This window comes from Amphiprion ocellaris, chromosome 17 (genome assembly GCF_022539595.1).
Source record: "Amphiprion ocellaris isolate individual 3 ecotype Okinawa chromosome 17, ASM2253959v1, whole genome shotgun sequence".
Lineage (NCBI taxonomy): Eukaryota > Metazoa > Chordata > Actinopteri > Pomacentridae > Amphiprion > Amphiprion ocellaris.
This window is the reverse complement of record NC_072782.1, coordinates 2,897,680-2,923,365: the sequence shown is the minus strand read 5'-3', so window position 1 is coordinate 2,923,365 and position 25,686 is coordinate 2,897,680. Positions and strand designations below refer to the sequence as shown.

The 25,686-nt window shown below is 40.6% G+C and overlaps 2 protein-coding genes across 9 annotated transcripts in view; one reads left to right on the top strand and one right to left on the bottom strand.

The window, feature by feature from the left end:
* Window positions 1–1,359: 1,359 nt before the first annotated feature.
* nefma (neurofilament medium chain a) lies at window positions 1,360–6,175 on the bottom strand. The gene is made up of 3 exons (XM_023265924.3): window positions 4,941–6,175; window positions 3,910–4,034; window positions 1,360–3,818 (listed from the first exon to the last, which is right to left on the bottom strand). Exons 1-3 carry the CDS (start codon window positions 5,997–5,999, stop codon window positions 2,288–2,290), a joined length of 2,715 nt encoding a protein of 904 aa, XP_023121692.1. The 5' UTR covers window positions 6,000–6,175; the 3' UTR covers window positions 1,360–2,287.
* Window positions 6,176–16,063: 9,888 nt separating this feature from the next.
* LOC111565724 (ankyrin-1-like) overlaps window positions 16,064–25,686 on the top strand; it is a 132,200-nt gene continuing 122,577 nt past the window's right edge. For 3 of the 8 annotated variants that reach the window (XM_055019066.1, XM_055019065.1, XM_055019064.1), the window contains exon 1: window positions 16,064–16,226. The gene's annotated coding sequence lies outside the window, so the exon portion shown is untranslated. The remainder of the gene's footprint in view (window positions 16,227–25,686) is intronic. The other 5 variants (XM_055019067.1, XM_055019069.1, XM_055019068.1 and 2 more) reach the window with 3 other exon arrangements.

Below are 25,686 nucleotides of genomic sequence, written 5' to 3'. Positions count from 1 at the left end.
TAGACAAGTACGGAGCATTTACAATTCTGGTGATGGAGTAGTGAAAGTGCCAAATTACAAAAACAAATCCATAAAAGAGGAAATATAACGACAAATAAATAAAAAAAATAAATAAATGCAATGTAAAGAAATATTAATCAAAAAATGTATCCATAAAAGAAAAAGCTAATAAAAATGGAAATATAAAGACAAATAAATAAAATAATTTTAAAAATAATACAAAGAAATGTGCTTATAAATAAAATAAAATAAAAATAATGTGGCAGTATAAAGCAATATTAATCAAAAATTAATCCATAAAAGAAAAGGCTAATAAAAGTAGAAATATAAAGACAAATAAATGAAATAATAAAAAATAATCAGAAGAAATGTGCTTTTAAAGCAACATTTAATGTCACTTTAAAAGCAAAGAAAAAGCACATTTCTTCTCGTTATTTTTTTATTATTTTATTTGTTTGTCTATTTTTATCAGTCTTTTCTTTTATGGATTCATTTTTTGATTATTGTTGCTTTATATTGCCACATTATTTTTATTTTAGTAATTCATCTTTATATTTCCACTTTTATTTGCTTATTCTTTCATATATTGATTTTTATAATTTGGCACTCTCACTACTCCATAGTTGGTGTTGGATTTTTCTTTAAATGATATCCCTCTCTTGCCACTGTTGCAGTATTTCTGTTTCTTTGCCTCCAGCTTGTCAGTGACATCTTCTATCACTCACTGGATTTAGGCTGCTGTTGACAAAAAACTATATAAAGCAAAACACATTTAAAATGTCTTATCTGAGCGGGGAATAGAATTAACTTCTACAAATTTGTCAACAGATAAGCAGAGCAATAAATCCTACCCCTCCTTTCTGCACAGTCAGATTGTATCACATTTTAAAATTAAATATCCACTAAAATGTCACGAAAACTCTCAGTGGATTTTATTGCATTAGAGGAAATCAAAGTGCAAGATCTAAATTAGATTTATTTTTGTAAATAAGATTAGTAAAACTGCTGTAATATATATTTTGAAAGATCAATACATGTTTTATTTCTGGAAAATATATCTTAAATATGTTTAAAGTAATGCATTTGTGTGGCATTTTAGATCTCTCATTGGTTAAGATAAATGAAGGTCATCAATAATTAATTGGGTTAGAGTATTAGTTGACCATGTAAATCCTAATTAAATTGCATGAGACATAATTTTTTAAGCCAGTAATTTCACAACCAGTATTGATACTTACTGATCATTTTCAAGTCATCAAACTACATCTAATTAATCATAAACTAACTATTCTAATGCACTTGATAATATGTAAAGCAAAGTATATCTTAATATAATGAAAATAAAACTACAAGAGGCAATTTCTTTAACTTCATTATGACATTTATTGAGCAAATGCTGCTGGGAAATTGTTCATGATGAGTAAAGTCATGGGATTGCAAACAGTAGCACCTCATTTATTTTTGTATTTAAATTCAAGTCCATCCTATGCATACAAGAATGCATGTATCTACGCATTTACAGTTATATCTCTTTTTTCAGTTGCACTCAGGTAAACATAACAGACACTGATAAAAAGCATGTTTAAGGCTAGGAGTTTCTTCAGGTTTGTTAAGCTTCAGTTACTGGATGTATATGGCCGTGTGTTTATCATACCGCTGCCCGTCTCTTTCTTCACTGTATGTTGTGTATTTATTGTTAGTTTCTTTTTGGCTCAGTTGGTATCTTCACATGTCAAGTAAGGCTTCTTCAGCAGAGTATGTGTCTGCGCCGAGGACCCTCCCACCTGCCTGTCCCCCCCTAAACTCAAAAATCCTCAACGTTAATAAGATTTCTTTCGCTCTCCCACCCGCTTTACATGTATTCCTTTTACATATTCACGCTTTGTACTGTGTATTTCTACCAAACATACAGATAAGAGAGGAACGTACTCCCCTCCCCTGAGCTAGCATGCAGAGATCCCCCTCCCTCCCCCACCCATGAGCTCACCCATGAACTGCAGAAAGAAAGAAAAAGAGGATAAAATGTCTGTCGCTCGCTCCTGACCGCATCTGCAGCGAAGCCCCGTTTAAAGCTTTCACTCAACATGCATTTTTGAAAGTTGTAGCATTTAAGTTTTTGCCTTCTCTCTATGATTTGTTTCGTATGTTTGAGAGTGGTTATCTTTATTACATCGCTCTAGCTGTATGATTTTCTTTGTTATGTTAGTTCTGGATTGATTGCTTGTCGTGTTCTGCCCTCCTTCCCCCTCCACGTCCTCCTTGACCTCCTCTTGTGGCAGGAGTCTGCTCATTCGCCCTCCGTCACCTGCTTGATGGACTGGGTGGACTGCTTCTCCATCTTCTTGGTGGAGACCAGCTTCTCTTGCAGCACCTCCTCCACCTCCTTCACCGTTTCTGTCACAGTGACGGACTTGGTGACATGCTTGGACCCATCCTCTCCGGTGGTGATCGTCTCCACTGTCTTGGTTATCACCACCTTCTGGCTGCCGTCTTCCTTGACTGGACTCTCGTCGACGCCGTTAGCGATCACATCAGCGTCTTTCCCCTCGTCTTTCTTCCCTTTCTCTTCTGGGCTGCTCTTGTCAATGTCGCCATTCATGGCCACGTCCTTCTTTTCTACCTTCTTCCCTTCTGTCATGTCACTCTTTTTCTCTGATTTTTCTTCAGCAGCCTTAGGAGGCTCGGTCTTTGGGGATTCAGCTTTTGGGGAGCTGGGTTTAGGGGATGCAGCCTTTGGTGAACCTTCCTTGGGGGTTTCAGACTTAGGAGAAGCAGGTTTGGGGGATTCGGATTTAGGAGAAGCAGGTTTTGGGGATTCCGATTTCGGGGACTCAGGTTTAGGTGATTCTGACTTGGGGGAACCCGGCTTTGGGGATTCAGACTTTGGAGACTCAGATTTAGCCGCCTCTGTTTTGGCAGCCTCTTCTTTACTAGCCTCGGGCTTTGCAGCTTCTGTTTTCGGAGCTTCTGACTGAGCTACAGCTTTCTCTGATTTGTCATCCACTTTCTCATCTTTTGCCTTCTTCTCATCTTCCTTTTTGCCTTTGTCTGCATCTTCTTTCTCCTCTTTCTCATCTCCGCTTTTGGATGCTTTGTCACTGCCTGCGTCCTCCTCCTGATCACCGCCCTCCTCTTCGGCAGCAGCTTCCTCCTCTCCTCCGCTGCCCTCCTTGTCTCCGGCCTTCTCTTTGTCAGGAGAGGCTTTAGACTCCGGAGCTTTGGAGCACAGCACCGTCTCCTCTACCTCCTCCTCCTCTCCTCCTTCCTCTCCTTCTTCATCACCTCCCTCTGCGTCACCTCCTTTATCTCCCTCATCCTCGCCCTCTCCTTCTCCCTCACCTTCCTCCTCCTTCTCTCCCTCCTCGCCACCTTCTCCCTCACCCTCCTCGCCCTCATCACCTTTTTCATCCTCCTCCTCTTCCTCCTCCTTAGCAGGTGCGCTTGAGCTAACTTTGGCTTTGGTGGCGGCTACAGCTTCCTCCTCCTCTCCACCCTCCTCACCTTCTCCCTCTTCCCCCTCACCCTCTGCCTCCTCTCCCTCTCCCGCCTCTTCCTCCCCCTCTTCCTCCTCTGCTTCCTCTTCCTCCTCTCCTCCCTCTCCCGGGGTGGCAGACAGCTCCTGCGCGATCTCCGCCAGGTCCTCGTCTAATCCGTCCTTGTCATCCTCCACCCTCGTCTCCTCAATGATCTCCTCCACAAACTTGTGCTGCACCTTAAGCTTGGAGGCCTCTGATTTAGGCTTGGAGATTTTGGTGGAAGTGACGGCCTGGCGATAAGGGAAAGTACTAAAGTGGGTCTCCTCACCTTCGAGGAGTTTCCTGATGGGGACAATAAAAGCATATTTTTATTTATAACCCACTTTTTTGACATAGAGATGAAATCCTTTAAAATTCACATGAATATTATCACCTGTATGCAGCGATCTCGATGTCCAAGGCCATCTTGACGTTGAGCAGGTCCTGGTACTCGCGCAGGTGACGAGCCATCTCCCATTTGGTGCTCTTGAGCTCATTATCCAGTTGGTGAATCGTCTCCTGAGGAAACACACAGCAAACACAATACACAGTTGATTAAGTGCAACAGAAATATATGCAGGACGAAGCTATTTTCTCTCCCGACTCTCCATGGATTACAGAAAGTCTTGGCAACAAATGTGAAGTCATTTTTTCCACTCAGCCACTGCAGTAAAACTTAACCCGCTTTATTTCAGCCCTTTCCTTTCTCTAGTACATTTTGTAAACTCTGTAGACTTTGTGCACCGAGGATGTTGCTTTAATATATTCTGACGCAATACAGTATTCTAGAGGTGTTGAATGCCTCAGTTTCAAGGGCAGCCTCCACACAGTTTCAATACACCCCCACCCTCACCCCAAAATCTCAGTGGTGTGATGCAAGGACAGAGCCAATGAAGGCATCGACCCATGCCTCTGACTCAGCAAGACAGGGAGAGAGAGGGGGGGAGGGAGAGAGAGGGGGGGAGGGAGGGAGAGAGAGGGAGAGAGAGAGAGGGAGAGTCTACTGCAGCTTTGTCCCTTTAACCATTTCCTTACACTTGGAAATCTCTCAAGCTTGTAAAGAAAGTCAGCGCTGGAAGTAAAGCGCAGTGGTGCCACCGTAGAAGTCTTTACGCAGCTGAAATTTCTAACAAAATCCCTCAACTGTAATAGAAAAGAGCGTTTTATTGTCATTAGGGAAGTTTATTGTTTTAGAGTCCCCCAAATAAATGCTGCGTCACTGAGACATTAAGCAGATGAATTTAACCTGTTCGTGATCGTTAGAGCATCACAAATCCCAAGAATTAAAATTTAAACAATCACATTTTATAAATAACGTGTCAAATCACACAATATAGGCATCCTATAAGTTATTTAGACGTCAGTTCAAATGATTTCCTGTCTTTCCACCTCTTTCTGCACGCCTGTGTGGCTGCTGCTTCCTACCTGCAGACTGGCCAGGTCGCTGTTGTGGCGGTCCTCGATGTCATTCAGCTGCCGCTCCAGCGAGTCTCTTGTCCCGCGGACGGACTCCAGCTCCACCGTCTTGGACTGCAGCTGGCGGCGGTAGTCGGCGATCTCATCACGGGCGGACTTTATGGCGTCCTTGTTCTGTTCTGCAGCCTCGGTGAGCTTGGCGTAGCGGCACATGAACCAGTTCTCCACCTGCTGCAGGTTCTGGTTGGAGTGGCCCTCCAGCTCGCAGCGGATCTCCCGCAGAGCCTCGGTGATGTCCGCCTTCTGGAGGTCTTTCCTCTCCACCGTCACCTGAGACGCCTGGATCTGGGCGATGAGGTCGCTCACCTCTTCTTCGTGGTTGTTGCGGATGAAGGCGATCTCATCCTGCAGCGACTGAACTTTCTTCTCCAACTCAGACTTCACCAACTCCGAGTCGCTCGTGTCTTTCTTCAGGACTCGGATTATGGCCTCCGTCTCCTCTCGGATGCGAGCCTCTTCGTCAAAGCGGTCCCTGAGCCGCTGGATGTCCTCCTCGATGTGGTCGGTGTCGAGCTGAATTTGCGCCTTGTCGTGGTGGATCTGCTCCAGCATGGAGCGCAGCTCCTGCAGCTCCTGGTCGTAGAGGTCGTCCAGCTGGGTGCGTGACACCTGTTTCTGCCGCAGTGCCTGGATCTCCGCCTCGATCTGGTTGTTCTGCTGCTCCAGGTAGTGCACCTTGTCAATGTAAACAGCAAACCGGTCATTGAGCCCTTGAAGTTGCTCTTTCTCGTTAGATCGCTTGTAGTCTCCGTTCAGGATGGAGGTTTGACTATAATCAACGCTGTCGGCGGAGCTGAGCACCGTAGAGCCGTATGCTCGGGACACCGGCATGTTCACGCTCCTCTTGTAGGACGTGGTCATGGTGGAACCGGGACTTGCCCGGGACCAGGACTGGGAGCGAAAGCCGCTGGAGGGGGTGCCGCTGGAGCGGCTGTAGCCGTAGCTGGTCGTTCTAGTATCCATAACTCTCCTGAAGGGACTCCCTATCGTGTCCACCGGGTAGCTCATCCGGTCAGACTACCGGAGGGGATGTAGGCAGGAATGAAGGGGGGACGGTGCAGGAGGTGGAGGCGTGTGGCGAGTGTGTATGTGGGTGTATGTGTGTTATGTGTGTGTGTGCAGGTGAGGGGTGTATGGCTCTCACAGCAACTGAGACGTCCTCTGTCTGCTCCTTATATATGTGGGGCTCTGTCGCTAACAAGGCAAGTGCAAGGAGTTTTGTTTGGTCCGCTGATGGACGGGAGGGGAGGGCGCTTCTCCCTCCGGCCGTCTGCTAATGGTCCCGGGACCCGCTCAGTCTGAATCACGTGGGCTGGAGCAGCGACGTGGGTGTCTGATTTAAAGTAAACATACAACATAGATACATACAGACACATAGCTTTCGTAATTAGTCTTTTCATTTCGCTTGCTTTCTTAAATACAAAGCATTCTGCCAGTGTGTTAGTTTGACGGGAGTAATCCTATGATGTCAGTTCAGCACCACGGACAGCGACCGGCTGTTTGCTTTTCTGAAAAACCAAATCAAATGACAGCAGTTTCCTTTTTTCACGGATTATTGGTGTGTAGTATGAATGCCAAAACTATCACTCCATGGCAGCTTTGTGTCTCCACTGAATATTTCTGATGCAAAGCCAAATAAATGTGGAGACTGTCATGCTTGTCTTGTTATTCCAGCCTGTTCAATCAAGTGGAATTTACACCAACTGATCCACAGCTCGTTTGTGTTTTTATATTGTCTCCACTTAACCAGCATGTTAATAGTTGCTGTCAGCAGGTGGCATAATGTCAGAATAATAATAGCAGCGTTTATTAATTCATATATAGTATTTTCTTTTTTGTTCTGACACATTCAAAGTGATATAATAAGAGTAACAGCAGGAATTGCAGCAGGTTATTCATGCTTTCCCTAAGTTTGAGTTGACAGTTCTCAGACCATTGTGAAACAGGAACCCAGAAGACAGTTTCAAGTATTTAGTTTGAGTTACAAAGTGCAAAAACTTACATTAGCAAAATGATACAGGTTAATATTGAATGTGTTCTTGTTTTTAAGCTCTCACATCCATTAAGTGGTTTACTAGATCTCTTTTTTAAACAGAATATTAATGGAAAATGAGGCACAGATTGTGAAAAGCTAAAATGTGTAGGGAATTTGCCTTCTCACTGCACATTGTGTTATAATAATTGCATGTCTAGAAATAAACTAGTCATTTATTAATTGTAGATGATGTCAGTAACAGAGAAAATTTGATAAATGTCAAAACCTAATCTCTTCCAAACATGTAGCTTGTACACTCAAAATAGAATTGTTAACAAAATAATCTGCACTTTTTGCATATTCTGGCTGGTTTTACTGTAGTGTTAATTTTTCACACACTAACAATATCTCCATGGCTGCACTGTAAGATCTTCTCTAAAGTAAAACCACATGGGATTTTTGGGTTATTCATGCATTTGATGAGACATTTCCCCCATGCAGTGCCCCGGCCCCATCAAAGGGCTATTGATTTCCTATCAATCTTGATGCTTCACTCAAATATCAGATGACTTGGGTCGATACGAAACGATTACCAATTGTTGGAGGTAATGCACCAAAAAGAGCTGCCTCAGTGTTTTGTTCTTTTTTTTTTAATACATTACTTAATGTGATAAATTCAATCAAAATCATCAACACATCCCTCTTTACTGCAAATCATGCAAAATCTGTTTATACGTCAGCTGATCAGGACACAATCCTGTACATTTACTGCATTTCTGGTGATTATTCACACCACTCAAGCAGCTGTTTTTGTACCCTGAACTAAATTTCCCACAAACAACAATTATCACCTATCTGCATTTTCTCGTCCTCCCTCATTGGCTTTCCATTGCGAGCTTTAGTCAGGCAGAGCTAATGCATCAAGCGTGGCCAATTTTAGATTGCTCCGGAGACAGAAAGGCAGACAGAGAGTGAAATAGAGATAGAGCTAGACAGAGAAGGAGGGAGAGATGGTCACAGTGACTTCCCGTCCCGTTTGTGCATGTCTGCTTATTTTAGGCACTAATAAGTATGGAAAATGGTTACAGTTCTTGAAACACGTTCTTCATCTTCCTCTCGTGCTGATGTTACTGTGTCCTTGAACGTTGTCCCGTGACTTTTGTATTGTTTGGGCCCTGCTACCGGCTGCAGGACGTCAGCCGCACATATTTCACCTAGAATCTGGAGGTGCTTTTGGATGCCCTACGAGGGTGGCGATGTTGTGATGTATGTGGCAGAGTGAGGGTGTATGCAGAAAACAGGGGAGTCATTCAACATCAGTTCTGGGCTCCAGCGCACTGCAGAAGGGTTGGAGTGTTTTCAAATGGCACTGCAGCAGAAACAGGCTCGAAGAAGCAGACGAGCCCATCCCAGTCAGTCCCAGTCTGTCCCAGCATGACCCCTGCAGAAACCCGTCCACACTGTCGGCGTGTGTGAAGAGAGCATCCCCCCCGTGAATAGGGTCACGGCATGGGCATCTTTAGGAAGCAGAGTGTTTTAAAACAGGACAAGCTGCAATGTCAGTGTAACCTTTTATTCAGATGGCATGTGGTTGAGAGGAATCACTAAGCATTTGCAGACAACAAAACCGGTATATGTTCATCTATAAAGCTCTGCTGGGGAAACTCCCAGAATACCTCAACACCCTTCTCACTTTCAGTTCTAGTAGTTACCGTCTGCACACCTCAGAGTGGTTGCTTTTGAATGTTCCCCAGACTCTAACAGACTTTGGCAAAGCAGCATTCTCCCATCATGCACCTTGGTCATGGAATAATATTCAAAAAAAACCTCAAACTAGAAACATTCAAATCCATTAATGAGCTTAAGAATATCATAAAGAATAAAGTGAAGGAGGAATGTCAATGTTTTTCTTGAGAGGTCACTTGAACAGCTGTCTGTTTTATTGTTTATTGTTTATTTGTGTATCGTGTATCTGTTTTATACAACTTTTAAATTTTGTATGGCTGCTACCTTGGCCAGGTCTCTCTTGTAAAAGAGTTTTCTAATCTCACTGGGACTTCCTGGTTAAATAAAGGTAAATAAATAAATAATAATCATATAAATATATGCAGATAATACAGTCCTAAAGCATCCTTTGATAATCAGTTTACTGACGTGAGAGCCATGATTTCGGATAGAATCTGAAAAACTTTTCTGTATTTTTTGTAATTTTTTATTTTTGTAGTTTGTACTTTGCCTTGAAAGTACAAGAATTCATAGGCATCAAAGCCACACTGCAATATGCCAATAGAATACCCATTGTGCCTATATGTAAACTGAAAAATGTAGAAGTTGCAGGTTGCTAAAGCTCCCCAAAAATCCTCAAAAAAAGGACAACATGACATCATTATCCAATTAGTAACTACAGACATGAATAGCAAAGCAAAACTTCCTAAATTTAGCTAACTGCTAGCCAAAGCGATCATACTGTAAGTAACAACTAAAGCATGTAGTGATGTAGCTGTAAAATTCACTAAAACCACCTGGAAACAGCAAAACTGTCATTTATCAGCAAGAGGAAGATTGTTTTATTTTCCCTTTCCCAAAATTCATATTTTAGTTTTAAAGTGAGATTATTAGATTTAATATGTTAGTTTGCTGACTTTATGAATCTCACTTTAAGATTAAAGACCTCCTCTGATGAAACTCAAGCTGTTTTTATCTTGTTAATATGTCCATATGGTGTTATTTTTAAAATATTATTAGTGAAATAAGCTGTCAATGCCATAGCAGAGGTTTTCCACCTTGAAACTGCAATGTCATGTTAACAATCTCGAAAACATGGATTCAGACTTCCAGGGTTTTATACAGAAAAAATCTAAGGAAGCAATCCATTCAGTGGCTGGAGAGAGAGACAGAGACTTGATAGATGTGAACATTCAGGAGGAAACAATAGCGTAGAGTTACATATCAACCATTTTAAGTCAGAAAGGGCTTATTTTCACAGAAAACACATCTAAATATGGTTCTTTAAAACACAGAGATGATTTTTTCTAGGTAAATCAATGAGTGCAGAGGAAACTTAAGACTATGTGGCGCAGTGGGGGAGTTTGTTTACTGAACTATTGCATTTGGATACAGTCTAAGGTACATATTAGAGGGAAACAATGATGATTTTTCAACATTTATAGTCACTATTATTTGTGCAGAGTAATGTTTTAGATACTCAACAAATGTTTTCATCGGCATTCAACTACCAGACTGTGTGTAAAACATCAAAATGCTGCTTGTACATTGATGTAAGCATCTATTCTGAATAGTACATGTAAAGGAACTGAATTCTTCTGATGTGTCATGCAATTACAGTGGCTGCCAGTCGCACTTCTGTCCCTAATATATTCATGAGGAGAAACAGAATGTCATGAGTCAGTGGAGAGGAAGAATGACACTGAGATAAAGACAGAAACAGTTGCAGGGACCTTAATTAAGATTTATGCTGATGGTTCCTAGCTCATCGTCACAGCTGGACCTCATGGGCGCACAACTTGTGTATATGTACGTGTCTGTGAGTCTGTGGGTGGATGAATGACGATTAATGATCTCAGTGTTGTGATTTCATCGCATCCAGCGTGATGGTCTCACAGTGAGGCTACCTGTATGCAGTTTTAGCTGAAATGACAACAGTTGTTTTCAGTATAAATCAAGTAAACGAATGTATTTTCCATAAGGCAGATGGTGGATGACATGGTCAAGGTTCTGTAAAAGCAAGTCAAGTTCCACACCAAACTGAGAGAACAATTTTTTTATGAACTTGCAAAGGGCATCGACATGCTGAAAAGTTATAACCGAATATTTGTGTCTATGCAGATGCTAGTGCTATCATGATGTTAGATTTCCACTCCACGATAATACTTGCTTAAAAAAGTATTATAATGCTATTATTATGAAATCTAAACAAAAATTAAAACAAGGCTTTTGTTGTGACTCAGTCTGCCTGCTAAGGGCCAGTGATCATCAGGCAGCTTTTTCACAGATGTAGTCAAAAAATCAATTCTGGATCAAAAGTTGGAGTCTTCAAAAAGTTCTCAGGAAAGAGTCTTCAAGCAGTCTTCATAGTCTGATGTGAATAATGTTTATTCAGTACAGAGGCTGTAAGAAGAAACATGAGCAAAATCTAGAGATTTTAACTGACTAAACAAAGTGTTACATCGTCTTTTATACTCATACAAACTTCTTCTAAACGCTCCTCCTCTGTTCTGGAAGCCACAATCCATCGTCTTAAGATCCAATCAGGATGTACATGATGCAATCATATCAAAAGTTAAACCACCTCCTCTTTTTTATTTCTGCTAGGTTGACATCATTTCTGCTTAGCTCAGCGTGACCTAGGTTTTAACTCATGAGTGCAGACGAAGAGAGGGCATGCACTTCTGGTCTTCTGCCTTATATGGGCTTCATGGGCTTCCGTTGGGTTGCCGTTTTCCACAGGATTATTTAGTGTACTCATAACTTCAGTTGACACATTAGGTCTTCCAATGTTATCATTGTTTGCTCTTAAATTTGATGTACACATCCTATTCGTCTGATTTTATCATTGTTGGCTGTGTTTAGCTCTTCTCTGTCATCTGCTCCAACATGATTTTGCATTGCAGTAGCGTTCACGCACTGTGGTAGTAGCTGGTTGGCTTTATCTTCTTATTTTTTTTTGTTTTATGGTGGGTTGTAACCAAACATTAAGATGCGAAACCACCATCTACTATGTTGTAGTGTCTACCAGATAGTTACTAGCACTGGATAATTTACAATATGATCATATATGTATTATTTTAGCTTCTTTAGCTTCTTTAAAGTCCCTCTCTAGTCACTGATTAAACCCCTAAGAACTTATCTGTTTTGCATGAAAATAATCACTTCCCGCCCTAAAATGGCTTTAAACTATGCTGCTATATTGTAGTAAAAAATGGGCCCACAACATCAACTTTTAAACAATGCTTTGGAATGCGTGGGTTAAATATTATGGCTATTGCAACACCCACAGTTAAGGCATTCTTTAATTAAATACAGCTGTCTGTCTAAAAAGGGATCTTATCAAATTTAATATCCTTTTCTGGTAGTAACTGTTTATAACGACACTCATACAGACGTCGAGGACAGATTTGGGAGACTGCAGGAGGCCAGACAGAATGACTTGACACATGCGCACCTATAAATACTTCTACTTTTTACTCTTGTTTGCTTGTTTACTTCTGTTATTTACTCTTTCTCTACTTCTACATCCTCATCTATGTTTCTGCCACGTCCTGCTCTTTCCATCTGTTCCCAGCTCCCCACTTCTCTCCCCCCTGTCTCCCTGCCGCCCTCGCAGCGTCTCCCCCTCTATTACTGTCTGGTTCTCAGCCTCCCAGTCCCCATAACAATTGTCTTCATTTCATTCACTGTGATAACATTATTGCTTTTCATTCCTCTATGACATAAGCATCCATCTGCTACATCTGGCATCAGTTGTCCTCCAGCATTCATCACGCGGGTGCCCTTCACAGTGGACACTATGGAAACATGTCAAGGTCATAACTAGTTTTTCATGCATCATTACACCTGAGACAATGTGTGCTTGATGTTCTGTAAGAATGTATCACAGAGAAATACCATAATGCTGATATAGAATGTGTTCATGTTAAAGGTGCAGTACGTAATCTTTAGAGTTGGTAACATTTTCTCAGTCGTGGATTTACCTTACTGCATGTTCAGCTGCCACTGGGGGTTTGTTGTATATTGATTACCATTTTTTCCCAGAGGTTTGTCAAAGCTTTGCTGATGCACATATTGACTGAGACAATCTATGCGTGGGTTGTCTTTTGGGCTGAGAGAGAATAGTTTAGGGATGGCACTGAACCTGCAGGGATGTAAAGCTAGAGTGCAGGACTTTTACGTATCCAAGCATTTGCCAAATGAGATGACATAATGCTGCTTAAGTCCAGGGAGCTGCACAGGGGCTCAGTGGTTAGCACTGTCGTATCACAGCGAAAGAGGAAGGTCAGCAGCAGCATCCCACAGTGGACGTGATGGAGATTAGGCCAGCTGGTGGGAGAACAACCACAGATCTGAAGCATCCAGCTCTGGGACCAGGGACACTCGGAGAAAGGACACAGAAAGAAACAGAGCGAGTGTAATGCAATAATGGTATATATAGTAAATACATAGGTAGTTAGGGAAGGGCTCAGTGCATCCAGAGAGGTCCTCCAGCAGCCTGGGCCTATAGCAGCAGAACTAAGGGCAGAACTAAGGGACGTTGAAGAAATCAGTTGTGCCCCGTACATGCGGACTCCAACTGACCCCACTGGGGTCACCTAAGTCAGCGCTAACTGTAACATTTGTCAAAAAGGAACGGTTTAGGGGCGCCCGTATAGCTCAACGCTTTGAGCGGGCGACCCATGTACAGGGGCTGGTCCCCGATGCAGCTGGCCCGGGTTCGATTCCCGCTCGCGGCCCTTTGCTGCATGTCTTCCCCCGACTCTTCTCCTGTTTCCTGTCTCTCTCTCACTGTGCCTATCCAATAAAAAAAGCCGAGAAAAGGCCAAAAAAATAACTTAAAAAAAAAAAAGGAACAGTTTAAGCCGGGTCTTAAAAATAGAGAGGGTGTCCGCCTCCAGAACCCAAACTGGGAGCTGGTTCCACAGGAGAGGAGCTGATAACTGAAGGCTCTTTCTCCCATTCAACTTTTAGAGATTCTAGGAACAACAAGTAAGCCTGCAGTCTGAGAGCGAAGAGTTCTGCTAGGATAATATGGTACTATCAGGTCTTTAAGATATGATGGAGATTGGTTGTTAAGAGCTTTATATGTAAGGAGAAGGATTTTGAATTCTATCCTAGATTTCACAGGAAGTCAATGAAGAGAAACCAGTATAGGAGAAATATGATCTCTCTTGCTAACTCCCATCAGTACTCTGGCTGCAGCATTTTGGATCAGCTTTAGATGTTTCAGAGAGCTATTGGGACAACCTGATAATAAGGAATTGCAATAGTCAAGCCTGGAAGTAACAAATGCATGTCCACAGTCCAAAAACATGCTGAGGTTAATTGGTGATTCTAAATTGTCCATAGGTGTGAATGTAATTGTGATTGTTTGTCTCTCTGTGTAGCCCTGTGTTATACTGTTACCTGTCCAGGTGTCCCCTGCCTTCTCCTTAAGTCAGCTGGGATAGACTCCAGCCCCCTGTGATTGTAATAAGGATTAAGAGGTTTATGGATAATGGATGGATGGTAGTCTATCAAATGGTTCTCTCTCTTTTGCAGTGTTTCAGAGTTTCAATGTAGTTTCCATGGCAGCACTTGTTGCGATGTGTTTTGTATTAAATTGCAATGATTGGTTGGCCAGACGTGAAAAAGGAAGCAGCCATAGGCTACAACACTTTTGTGAAAAAATGTAGGAAGCATCCATGAAAAGTTTCTGATGCTCCAAATAATGGTTACAGTCTAAAAAAGAAAGCATCTATTTGAGCTACAGTCTTTGTGTAGCTCCACTCACTGCCAGAAGGGGGAGACAAAAGTTTCCTGCTACAGATTTCGGCTCCTATTATATGTATCTGAATATTACCAGTGAAGATGAAAATAAAGGCATATTTTACCAGTGAGATCATTTTAATCAAGACCTTTAAAGAGTCAAACGTCATTGAGCTGTTGATGGCGAGTTGTTAGAATCTATTGCTGTGCAGAAAAACATCTTTAAAATGCCAAAGATACCAAATATGCCACTGAAGTGGGGAAAATAATTCTCTAGGCTTTTGGAGTAATTTAGTTTGATGGAGCTGTGCCAATATATAAATGCCAGAGTCCCGGGGATCACCCAGTAAAAACATCATTTAACTGAGGCTGGTGTTATATATAAATTCAAGAAGAATACAATAAAAGCCCTCAATGCTTTTCCATCTTCTCTGCCGTGTCAGCAACACTCAAGATCATTCATAACGATGTAAACTGTTGAATGGGGGACGCAAATGTATAAATGTAAACAAATTGGGTACTTCAGTTTTCAGCAAGCATTACTCAAACAGAAGTTTATTATATTAATAAGTGTCAGTGGGTATTTATGGCAGCTGAATAGTGTATTTTAGAGATAATATAAAAGGGTGATAACAGAGTAGTGCTGATTTCCGTTGACTATACACTAAAACGATCAACATTTACTTGAACATTGTTTCTACCCCACTACATTACATGGGGAATATTGGACTTACAGTTACTGCAGTTACAAATTTTGTGATTTTAAACACCAAATTTTAAATCAGTATGTCAGATATGATTTGTTTATGACATTAAGTTCACACAGCATATAAAGTAGTTGAAATTAGCTCCATTTAAACGACTATATATGTAAAATGTGCTTCATAATAGTAATAGTGCTTCATTTTGATACTGAATGCTAGGGATGTCCCATATTGTCTTTTTTTCCCAATAACTGATATGCCGATATTGTCCAACTCTCAATTTCCAATTCCGATATCAACCTATACCCATACATGTGGGCTATTTAGCTAATTTTAGGTAACATCACATATCTGCTGTTGTGGAGTTAACACATCATGCCAGATTTTATTGTGATGCCTCAATGGATGCATTCTGAAACACAGCAAGGCTTTCCAAATGTAAACATTGTCTGTGCAAAATAAAAAACTACTTCAACTTAAGTTATGGAAAAAATGCCATATTTATGCCATTGTTTTTAATTGTCTCCAACAACAGTTCACACTCTCACTCCTATGAGCCGGTAATTGCTGGTGAGATCCAGGCATTATTTTACTGGTTTTCATGATAGGCAAAAAAAAAAAAAAAAAAAACAATACCGATATTGACCGATATTACATTTTTATGCCAATATCAGGCAGAAAATATCAGTGGGCCGATATCATCAGGCATCACTACTTAGTGCTAATTACGTTTTGCTCATACTTAATCTGAAGTAGAGAATCAGAGTTCTCTATGTGGCCAAATTGTTCATGTAAACAAACACTTTAATTGTACTTTAAACACATTTTTGTCTTTGATTTCTTTGGTAGAAAATGCACCGATTCGCATTTGAGGAAAAGAAAAACAAGCCCCAAGTCGTCGTCTAACTCTGCACAACAAAAGAAACTCTTCATGACAGACTGAATCATTCCCGATTTGTGAAACAACCCCGTGTTCTAATGGATCTTCAGACTGCAGTGTTCTGCAAAGGTCAAAGCGGCACCAGCTCCTGAGATGGATGGCAGAGAGGTGTAAGGCTAAGAGGATCAGATGGTGAGGTAAGCAGGGCGTGACAGGTTGTAGATAGTCGTATGGGGTGATGCTAGTGGGAGGTCTGGAGGCGGTGATGTCATGTATAGTGGCAGGGTGAAAAAAGGAGCATCAACCGTAGGGGGTGGTGGAGGTGGTGGGGGTGCATATGAGAAGAGAAAGGGAGGGGTTACACTAGGATCTGCAGTTTATCTGCAATGCATCAGTAGCTCCCTCTCTCTCTCCATCTTCCCCTCACTTTCTCTCAGTGTGTGTCGATGCAACGTCTTTTCTCATAGGTGATCCTCTGTGGACAGCCACAGAAATAAAACTGTTCCACATTCTCCTCACACAGGGAAAACGGCTGGCAAAAACCCAAGAAGTAGTTATGTCACTTCACACGCACGCACGCACGCACACACACACACACACACACACATACATATCGACTGTGACTTAAACACACACAGACACCCACAAAGGCAATCATATTGGACATGTATGGAGCCCAGCAGTAATTAACGAGGAAAATGCTTCAGGTGGTAACAGTTATTAATCAGTATAATTCACGTACACAAATCAATAATGGAAACAACCTTGAATTCAAGACCTAGATTGTCATGCAACCTGAAAAGTCGCAAGTTATATTTATCAGTAGGTACTTCTTCAGCAGGGGAAACATCAAACTTTCAATAAACTGTCAACATTACTTTCAATCTCCTGCCTTCTAATGAAGTTATGTAACAAATATATGACAAACAAAGTGGGGAGCGGGGTGTAAATCTGTCAGCATGCTCAGTAAATGTAAAACCAATTTGAAGCAAAAACACACACACACACACACTTTATATTGCACTAAACGTGTTTCCTCATGTTGCAGCGCTGGAAGGAAGTACCAATTTTGTGTTGCTTAACCAGTGATTTATGTTGTTGTTTGCATTGCACACAGCATTTGGTGCTACAGATTAATGATGTAGAGTCTAGCGTGGTGATCAGAGTGTTCATTCATTCTATGTATTATGACGATATTTGCTGATACCTCCAGTTAGACCACCATCAGTTGCACTAAGAGCTTTGCACTGTGTGTTCTAGGATTGTACTCTTTGTGACCATACAACAGAGATCTTGTTAAAAATGACCTCGACCTTCAGCTCAGAGAATGGTCTGTTTAAGCAGTAGTAGCCAAAGCACTCCCGTCCAGCGAAACATGGCGTTGCCCCTACAGATCTCTGATCTTAACGCATATCGGAGTCCATCTGATTACGTGAAGAAACAGAACCAAGTCAGACGGCCTAAAGCCACCGAAGAAAGCAATTTCTCCAAGATTTTCCAAACAACTTATTTGTCAAGTACCTTGAAAAACTTTGTTCAGCTGTACCTTGGAGAATTGGGGCTGTTTTAAAGACTGGAAGTGTTCACACAGAATCCTAATGTGATTTAGTTGTGTAAGGTTTACCGAACAATATAAATTATTCATGGAATCATTTTTGAAAGCATCCTTGCTGTAATTTAACCCTCGTGTCGTCCTGCGGGTCAAAATTGACCCGTTTTAAAGTTTGAAAATGTGGGAAAAAATATGTATTTTCACAGTGAAACTTCTGATGTCCACATTTTCAACATTTTTGGGAAATCTTTGAACATTTTTTGGTGGAAAAAAAAGAAATGTTAAAATGTTTCTTAAGAACATTCACAAAAAAATCAACCAAAATCCAGCAAATTTCGCTGGATTTTGGTTGGTTTTTTTGTGAATGTTCTTAAAGAAAATATTAGAAGTTTTACTGATATATATGGAATCACTTTAGATATTTTTAGGATTTTTTGGAAGATTTTTTTACTCATTTTTTGAAAATATTTACAAGAATCTTCTTGCCAAATTTGGGGGATTTTTTTAAAATAAAACTTTTAAGGGAAGCTTTTAAGGAATTATTGGAATTTTCTTCCTAAAGGTTTTGCAAATTTTCTGATATTTGGGGATTTTTTTGCAGAATTTTTGGATTTTTTGGAAAACGTGGAACATGGAAACAATATTTTTTGGTGCCCATAAATGAGGACAACAGGAGCGTTAAGTGCTGTATTGTGCGTCATCTAAAAAAGGCAAATCCACTAGAATTAAAAGCAAACATGTAGTGTTGAAAGATTGATCTGAATTAACCCCTTGACACCTAAATTTATTTACAATTAAATTTTTTAAAAAAGTTTGCGTGTTTTTGCTTTCCAGCAGATGCCAAAATAAATGGAGATTGTTAATTTGTCTATAACACATAGAACAGATATATAATAATAATAACAGATATATAATAATTAGGTCCCACTCGAGAAACCAGTGCTTGCAAAAGGTTCCGAAGTACGTATTGAATATGCACAAACCAGCATTGGGGGAATCAATACGCTTTCTCGGCTGCAGTCTGAATGAAAGTGGTATGCTGCGAATTTGCCATAATAGGTGTCAAGGGGTTAATCTACCATCTAAATATTAAGATACATCACTGACCAAAGATATTCCTCCAAACAGATTGTGCTCCAGCCTGAAACATCATGTTGTGACAAAATTACGTTCCAAAAACTTTCTTAAACCTGTTAATTTTGATGAATAACCTCAAGATATCTCAAGAAAATTTTTAATTTCTGCTAAAATACACATTGTTATGCTTTAAAAATGAATTGACGAGCCAGTGGGTTTAATTTATCCTGTCACCACCTCCTGAAGTTATCATGCTAATTGATTTCATTTGGGTTTTTGTGCTGATCTATGGAGTTGCTTGTGTGAAACAGAGTAGCAGTAGAGTAACTTAAATGCATCAAAAGATCTGATTTGGTTGATAATTCATAATAATTCCCATTATAGAAGTATAAAATCATTCATTATTGCTTCCCTTAGTGCTGTAGTAGTGCTCTAAGAACACAGAAACAATGCTTTCAGTACTTATGGAGTGTTTAGTGTGTAGCACCTCCAGCTGCCTTCAGGTGTATTCTGGCTATCTGAGCCCTTGTTGTCCCTGAACCGTGGGTGTCAGCACGAATCGTATGGCTGTGTAAGTTGTCAATACGTCCCTGCACCAATGTCACTGAAACAAATTCGTTTACACATGTTGTAGTTTGCAAATATGTCCACAGCGTCCCCCCCGCTGAGCCGATGTGTGCAGCGGATGCAGTTCTTCAGGGTCAAGACGGACACACAGGACGTACTGTAGCACAGTCAGTGTCCTTCTGTCTTTGTCTGCTTTTCTTCTTCACACATGCTGACGAAGGTCCTGTCTCACCGTGAGTCTTTCAGCATTTCACGCTGAAGTCAGCAGCTTTTGTTGTCTGTGGGAGGAAGTGAACGATCAGCTGAAACCCGACAGATTAAACTGAATTACCCCACTGAGGGTATCCACTCTGAGACCCCTATTTAATTACCTCATCAGTGTCTGCTTTTCCTCTGCTTTTTCTTTCACAAAATCAGCCTGTGTTCAGTGTCAGAGGGTTATTTTTGGGAAGAGAATGACCTGACAGTTTTTAGCGTTTATGTACAAAGAAACATTCATCGCAGAGTGCAGTCCAGGCACCAGGTGGGTCAGCCCTGGGGTGCCAAGTACCTGAGTCATACCTGTGATCTGGAAGAGGCTATATGCAGTAAATACCAACCCACTTGATGAGGCAATCGTACACTCTTCTGTGTTGGTGAGAACACTGAAACTATGAGGCCAGTGAGTCTGTATCTTTTGTTAATCGTACTCTTTTTTCTTTGAAATGATTAAATTAAACTGTCCATTAAGCTTTCCTTCTTTCTCTCACTCTTAACAGCACTTAACAAAGTAAATGTATATAATTTCAGAATAATTAACAAAGTTCTATGCATTCGTCTCCACTATCCTGGCTCATCCACAGCGCTACTGACATCATGTTTTTAATCTGCAGAGTCACTCATCACCCTCCTCCTCTGCAACCATCCTCCCTCCTCTGCTGCCTCCACCTACACAGAAGCACATTCACTACTTCTCTTTTTATGTCTCTATCCTCCTCCATCATTTTTTGAGACGTTTTAATGCTTTGCCCTCTGTGGATCGTCTTATTTGGTACCTGGGCTTCTGGAAATTACCTCAATGCATATTTTCTGTTGCATCAGGCAGAGGAGGAAACGACAGAAAAACATAAATGGCATTCAAGTCTGACAGACGGTGAGACAGACCTGGTTTGTTTGTTAGCTAATTAGGTGTTCGGTATTCAGGTAAACTGATCTCTTTTCCAAGAGAGACCTGAAAATACATTAAATATTTACAAAATGTCACTGCAATGAAAGCTTTAAAGCAGGGGGTGTCAAACTCATCTTAGTTCAGGTTCCACATTCAACACAATTTGATCTCCAGTGGATTGGACCAGTAAAATCAAAGCATAATGACCTATAAATAACCACAACTGCACATATTTCCTTTGTTTTATAGCAAAATAGTACATTCTGAAAATGTTCACATTTAAGGGACTATCTTTTTACAAAACATTATGAAAAACCTGAAATTTCCAAAGAAATTAAAGTTAAATTTCAACAACATTCAGCCTCAGTTTATCATATAGACATTACAACTTCCAGATTTCAGAGTGTCTACAAAGGAACACAACATCTAGTCACAGGTATCTGAAACTGAACTATATAGTATTTTACTTTTTAAAATGACAAAACAACAAAAGACAAAATATTACAAAAATGACACACAAACAACAAAAGAGCGAAACAAAATGACAAAAAACAAGACAAACGACACGAAACAAAGCAAAAGAGTGACAAAAAATTACACAAAAAAGTTACAAAGCTCGACAAATGAGACAAAAAATGTCAAAACCCTGAAACAAAATGACAAAAATGATACACAAAACAATGAAGAAAGCAAAACACAAAATGACAAAAACGAGAAACAAAATGACAAAAACGTGACAGAAACAAAAGTCAGACAAAAAAAAGACAAAAACAACAAAAACAAGACAAAATATTACAAAAATGAGACACAAAATGACAAAAGAACAATGAGCAATTTAGTGTTTTACTTTATGATCAAAACAACTCGTGATGGTCTAGAAATTATTTTAAATTTAAAGTTTATATTTCTCTGGTATTTTTACACTTTGAGGGCCGGATTGGACCCTCTGGAGGACTGCTTTGGGCCCACTGGCCTCATGTTAGACACCCCTGCTGTTAAGTCTCTCAGAGGAATGAAAATTGACCTGAACGCGGTGTTGCAGCTCATTTCCATGATGGAAACCAGAACTCCTCAGAGTTGGTTTGAGGAACTTTCAAAGCCCATCTCTCCTGTGATCTGGTCTGAACTCAGCTAGAGATAGTTGAGGCTAAAGACCGTCCAACCGTTCCATTTAAGTAACAGTAATGAATTGAATGGTACTGTGATCCAGACAGCAGCTTGAGGATACAGGATATTTTCATCATTCAGTGTAGAGAGCATGGAGGATTACAGAAAGTCCTCTCAGAGCTTTCTGGGGAACTCAAAACGTGTGGCGACTTTAAAGACTCAGGGGAAGTCTTAGTCATATCCCTGGCTCAGATCTGTGAAGTAGAAGCTCGGTAGCAGCAAGGTACAGAGTGTAGATGAGATTTGTCCTGAGATTCTAGACCAGGGGTGTCAAACATGCGGCCCATGGGCCAAAAGCGACCCTCCAGAGGGTCCAATCCGGCCCTCAAAGTGTAAAAATACCAGAGAAGACATAAACTGCAGATTGTAAATTAGTGAAACTATAAATTTAAAATAATTTCTAGACCATGACAAGTGGTTTGGATCATATTTTGTCTTGTCTTTGTTGTTTTTTAGCCTTTTTTTCTGGCTTTTGTCATTTGTCTCATGTTTTTGTCATTTTGTGTTTCTTTTTTTGCTCACGTGTTTTTTGTCTAATTTTAATAATTTTGTGTTTTTGTGTTTTATTTGTTGCTTTTTGTCCCATTTTTGTTGTTTTGTGTCTTTTTTGTCTCACTTGTGTTGTTTGTCCATTTTGTTGCTTTGTGTTGCATTTTTGGCATATTTTGTCTTGTTTTTGGTCTTTTTTTCTTCTGACTTTCGTCGTTTGTCTCATTGGTTTTGTCGTTTTGTTTCTTGTTTTTTGTCGTTTTGTCTCATTTGTGTTGTTTGCCTATTTTTTGTCATTTTGTTTCTCGTTTTTGTCATTTTTTGTCTTGTTTTTGTCGTTTGTACATTTTTTTGTCGCTTTGTAACTTTTTCGGTTTCATTTTTTATTTTGTGTTGTTTGTCTCATTTTTTGGCGTTTTGTGTCTCATTTATTTTGCCCCGTTTTTGTTGTTTTTTGTCTTTTTTTGTCCGATTTTGGCCATTTTGATCATAAAGTAAAATACTATATCATCCAGGTCCAGATATCTATGAGTAAATGTTGTGTTCCTTTGTAGACACGCTGTGATCTGGAAGTTGTAATGTGGAAATGATAAACTGAGGCTTAATGATGCTGAAATTGAATTTATTAAAGTGAAATGTGAGGTTGTTCATAATGTTTTGTAAAATGATAATTCTTAAATGTGAACATTTTTGCACTAAAAGTGAAAAAGTTGGAGTTGTGGTTATTTATAGGTCATTATGCTGTGATTTTACTGGTCCGGCCCCCTTGAGATCCAATTGGGCTGAATGTGGAACCTGAACTAAGATGAGTTTGTTGACACCCCTGTTCTAGATGTTGTTGGGTTGTTACTGACATGCTCCTTCAGTGTTGCATGGAGATCAGGGGCAGTGCCTAAAAAGGGGAATGCCGTTTCCATCCTGATCACAGAACTACATCTTCACCCACTGCATGGTTTGAAGACTTCTTGGCGTTTGTCTGTCTAGTCTTGAGGTGGTTTGTGGACCAAAACATTAAAAAACATCTGTTGTACTTCCAATTACATATCCATGTAGTTAAATTACTGAGGAAACTGTTCAGACAAGCCTGTGGGAAGTGTTAATGTGCTAAGCATACTAAAGCGCCAGTTAGTAATGAGATGCATGACATAAACCATAATCTAATGCTGCCAACACTGACTGAACCCTGTCACTAGTACTTGTTTCATTACATGTGTAAACGTAATGATTGGTCTTGCTAACCTTGGAGGTTTATGGATGTGATATCATGGTGAGGGAGAAAGATGCTCTTGATACTGTTCAAGTGGTCACTGGTCGACGTGGATGACTCAGCTGAATCCAGCTGATATGAGTCATTAGTTGTTCTCCAGTACCGCTGTGTGTGTGTGTGTCTGTGTGTGTGTGTGTGTGTGTGTGTGTGTGTGTGTGTGTGTGTGTGTGTGTGTGTGTGTGTGTGTGTGTGTGTGTGCGTGTTGCAAATGCATGTCCATTTGAATTATGCATTATGCAAAAAATGACTGCAATCGGTGCAAAAGCAAAATCACATTAAAACAAGCAGCAGCACCTAAGGTATGAAAATGCAGTCAGATGATACCTCCGAGGCAGAGCGTGATTTATTCAAGTTAGACCTAAATAGAGGGATTTTTATTACTATTAGTTTTTCTCCATTCACAAAAAATAAATGCAATGTTTAGGAAGGGTTCATTTTCTTTGTGTTTCTTGTTCAGCAAAACTCAAACCAAATGAACCTTTAAACTTATTAAAAACTCTGAAGAGATTAGAGGCAGAGGATGCAGTTGTAGGACTGAAGAGTTATTTTTCTTTTGGCTTAAATGAGCTCTTTTGTGCCTGCATGCTCATAAATCAGTAGAACACACTTTCTATTTCGTAGCTGGGACCGTTCCATGTACAGAATAAAGACATACAAGCACATTTCTCTCTAAACAAGAGGTGGAAGGAGTATAATGTATGTATTAAAATGCTCTATGTGCAGCGATCTGATCTTTACATGTCATTTTCTCTTCTAAAAACTCCAGTGGAACAGCTGTGTATTGTGTTATATGCACCATTACTGTCTGATTTATGTGCTAGGAGCATCTTTAAAAGTGCTAACAGCTGCATCAACAAAGAATAAACTGTCTGTGCTATAGTGCCACTTAGTGTGAGAGTGTGTGTGTTATTTCTGCATGTATGTTTACAGATGACTGGAGGGTAAACTTCTCCACAGTGTATGAATGCATTGGGGGGTATGAGAAAGAGAGAACAAGGACAATCTGTGACCACACCGTAGGTCTGCCTCCGGTTATTTTAAGCCATTCCAGTATTTCTCCTGGACTTGTCAACGGATTGCTGTATAGAGGTGCAGAGAGGAAAGTAGAGTCATGCTGCAGAGGTTGAGCTGCAGAATCATGATACAGCTGAATGAGGGAGGGAGGGAGGGGAGGAAGGGAGGAGAGGGGAGGGGAGAGCAAGGAAAAATGAGGGGGAGAGTCGGAGTGAGAACAGAAGCAATGAGGTTTAGAAAGGTGGATTTTAGTGTGTGTGTGTGTGTGTGTGTGTGCGGGCGCTTGGGATGCTAACTATCCATTGGAAAGTCATTACGTAACTGTATCTGTTGCTGCAGCACAGCAGAACACTGTTGCAGTGAAGGGGATGGTCTCTGTCTGCTGTCGAACGGCTGCACTCAACAAGTCCTCCTCTCTAAACATTCGTCACAACCGCTTCTGTAATTCACAAGATCATCTTCCTCCATAATTAATGCCTAGTTAAATAAGACAGCTAAATCTGTTTGATTAGGATCAGGAAAAGATCAAGGTCATCGTTAAAAGAAATCCGCACTTGGCTGTTGGTCAGAGATGTGATTGGAATGCAGTCATCAGTCAGGTTGGAGGTGTAGAGCAAACAGTATGCATTGTCTTGAAGGTGAAAAAATGTCAGAGTTAGGAGATTAAAATTGTGCTTGATGTGGTTCACAACTAAGATGTTTAGACGTTGTTAGGTTAATTGTTTTGGCAGCATTTAAATGACTCTATTTCAACACATCATTGAAATCAGCAGTAATAGATTTTTTGGCTAGTTCCTAACATACACTGCCAATAGAAAGTGTACACCCGTTCCAACTTGAAATCATGGTCAATTTAATTTGGCTTTTTTGACAAGAATTTACAAAAAAGACTTTATAATGTCAAAGTGACAACTCCACTCCAAGCAACTCTGTGAAGAATTATTAAAAAGCATAAGTCAGGGGATGGATACAAAAACATTTCAAGTCACTGAATGTCCTTTGGAGTACTATAAATCTATCATTGAGAAAAGGAAGGAATATAATGCATGCATAGATCTGCCTACAGCAGGTTGTCCTCAAAAGCTGAATGATTGTGCAAGAAAGTGACTGGTGAAGGAGGCCACCAAGACACCTATGACTCCTCTGCAGTTGTTACCAGCTAGTGTTCACCCACCACCATGCTTCGTGGTGGGCTTGTGTGTGTAATGTTGCTCTTGTTATTCTTGGTTCGCCAAGGACTTGTCTTGAGTTCACATGTGGCAAACATAATGGACTTTATCCATCCATCCATTTTCTTCCGTTTATCCGGGGCCAGGCTGTGTAACTTAAGAAGTTTGGAACCACTGTAGTCCATCATGGTGCCAAATTGGGTGGCCA

Excerpts from the sequence above, each read along its gene's own strand:
- nefma (XM_023265924.3), bottom strand. The coding sequence starts at position 5,999 with ATGAGCTACCCGGTGGACACGATAGGGAGTCCCTTCAGGAGAGTTATG. Across the intron at positions 4,035-4,940 it reads GCGACCTGGCCAGTCTGCAG|GAGACGATTCACCAACTGGA; the intron begins GTAGGAAGCAGC and ends GTGTTTCCTCAG. Across the intron at positions 3,819-3,909 it reads ATCGAGATCGCTGCATACAG|GAAACTCCTCGAAGGTGAGG; the intron begins GTGATAATATTC and ends TGTCCCCATCAG.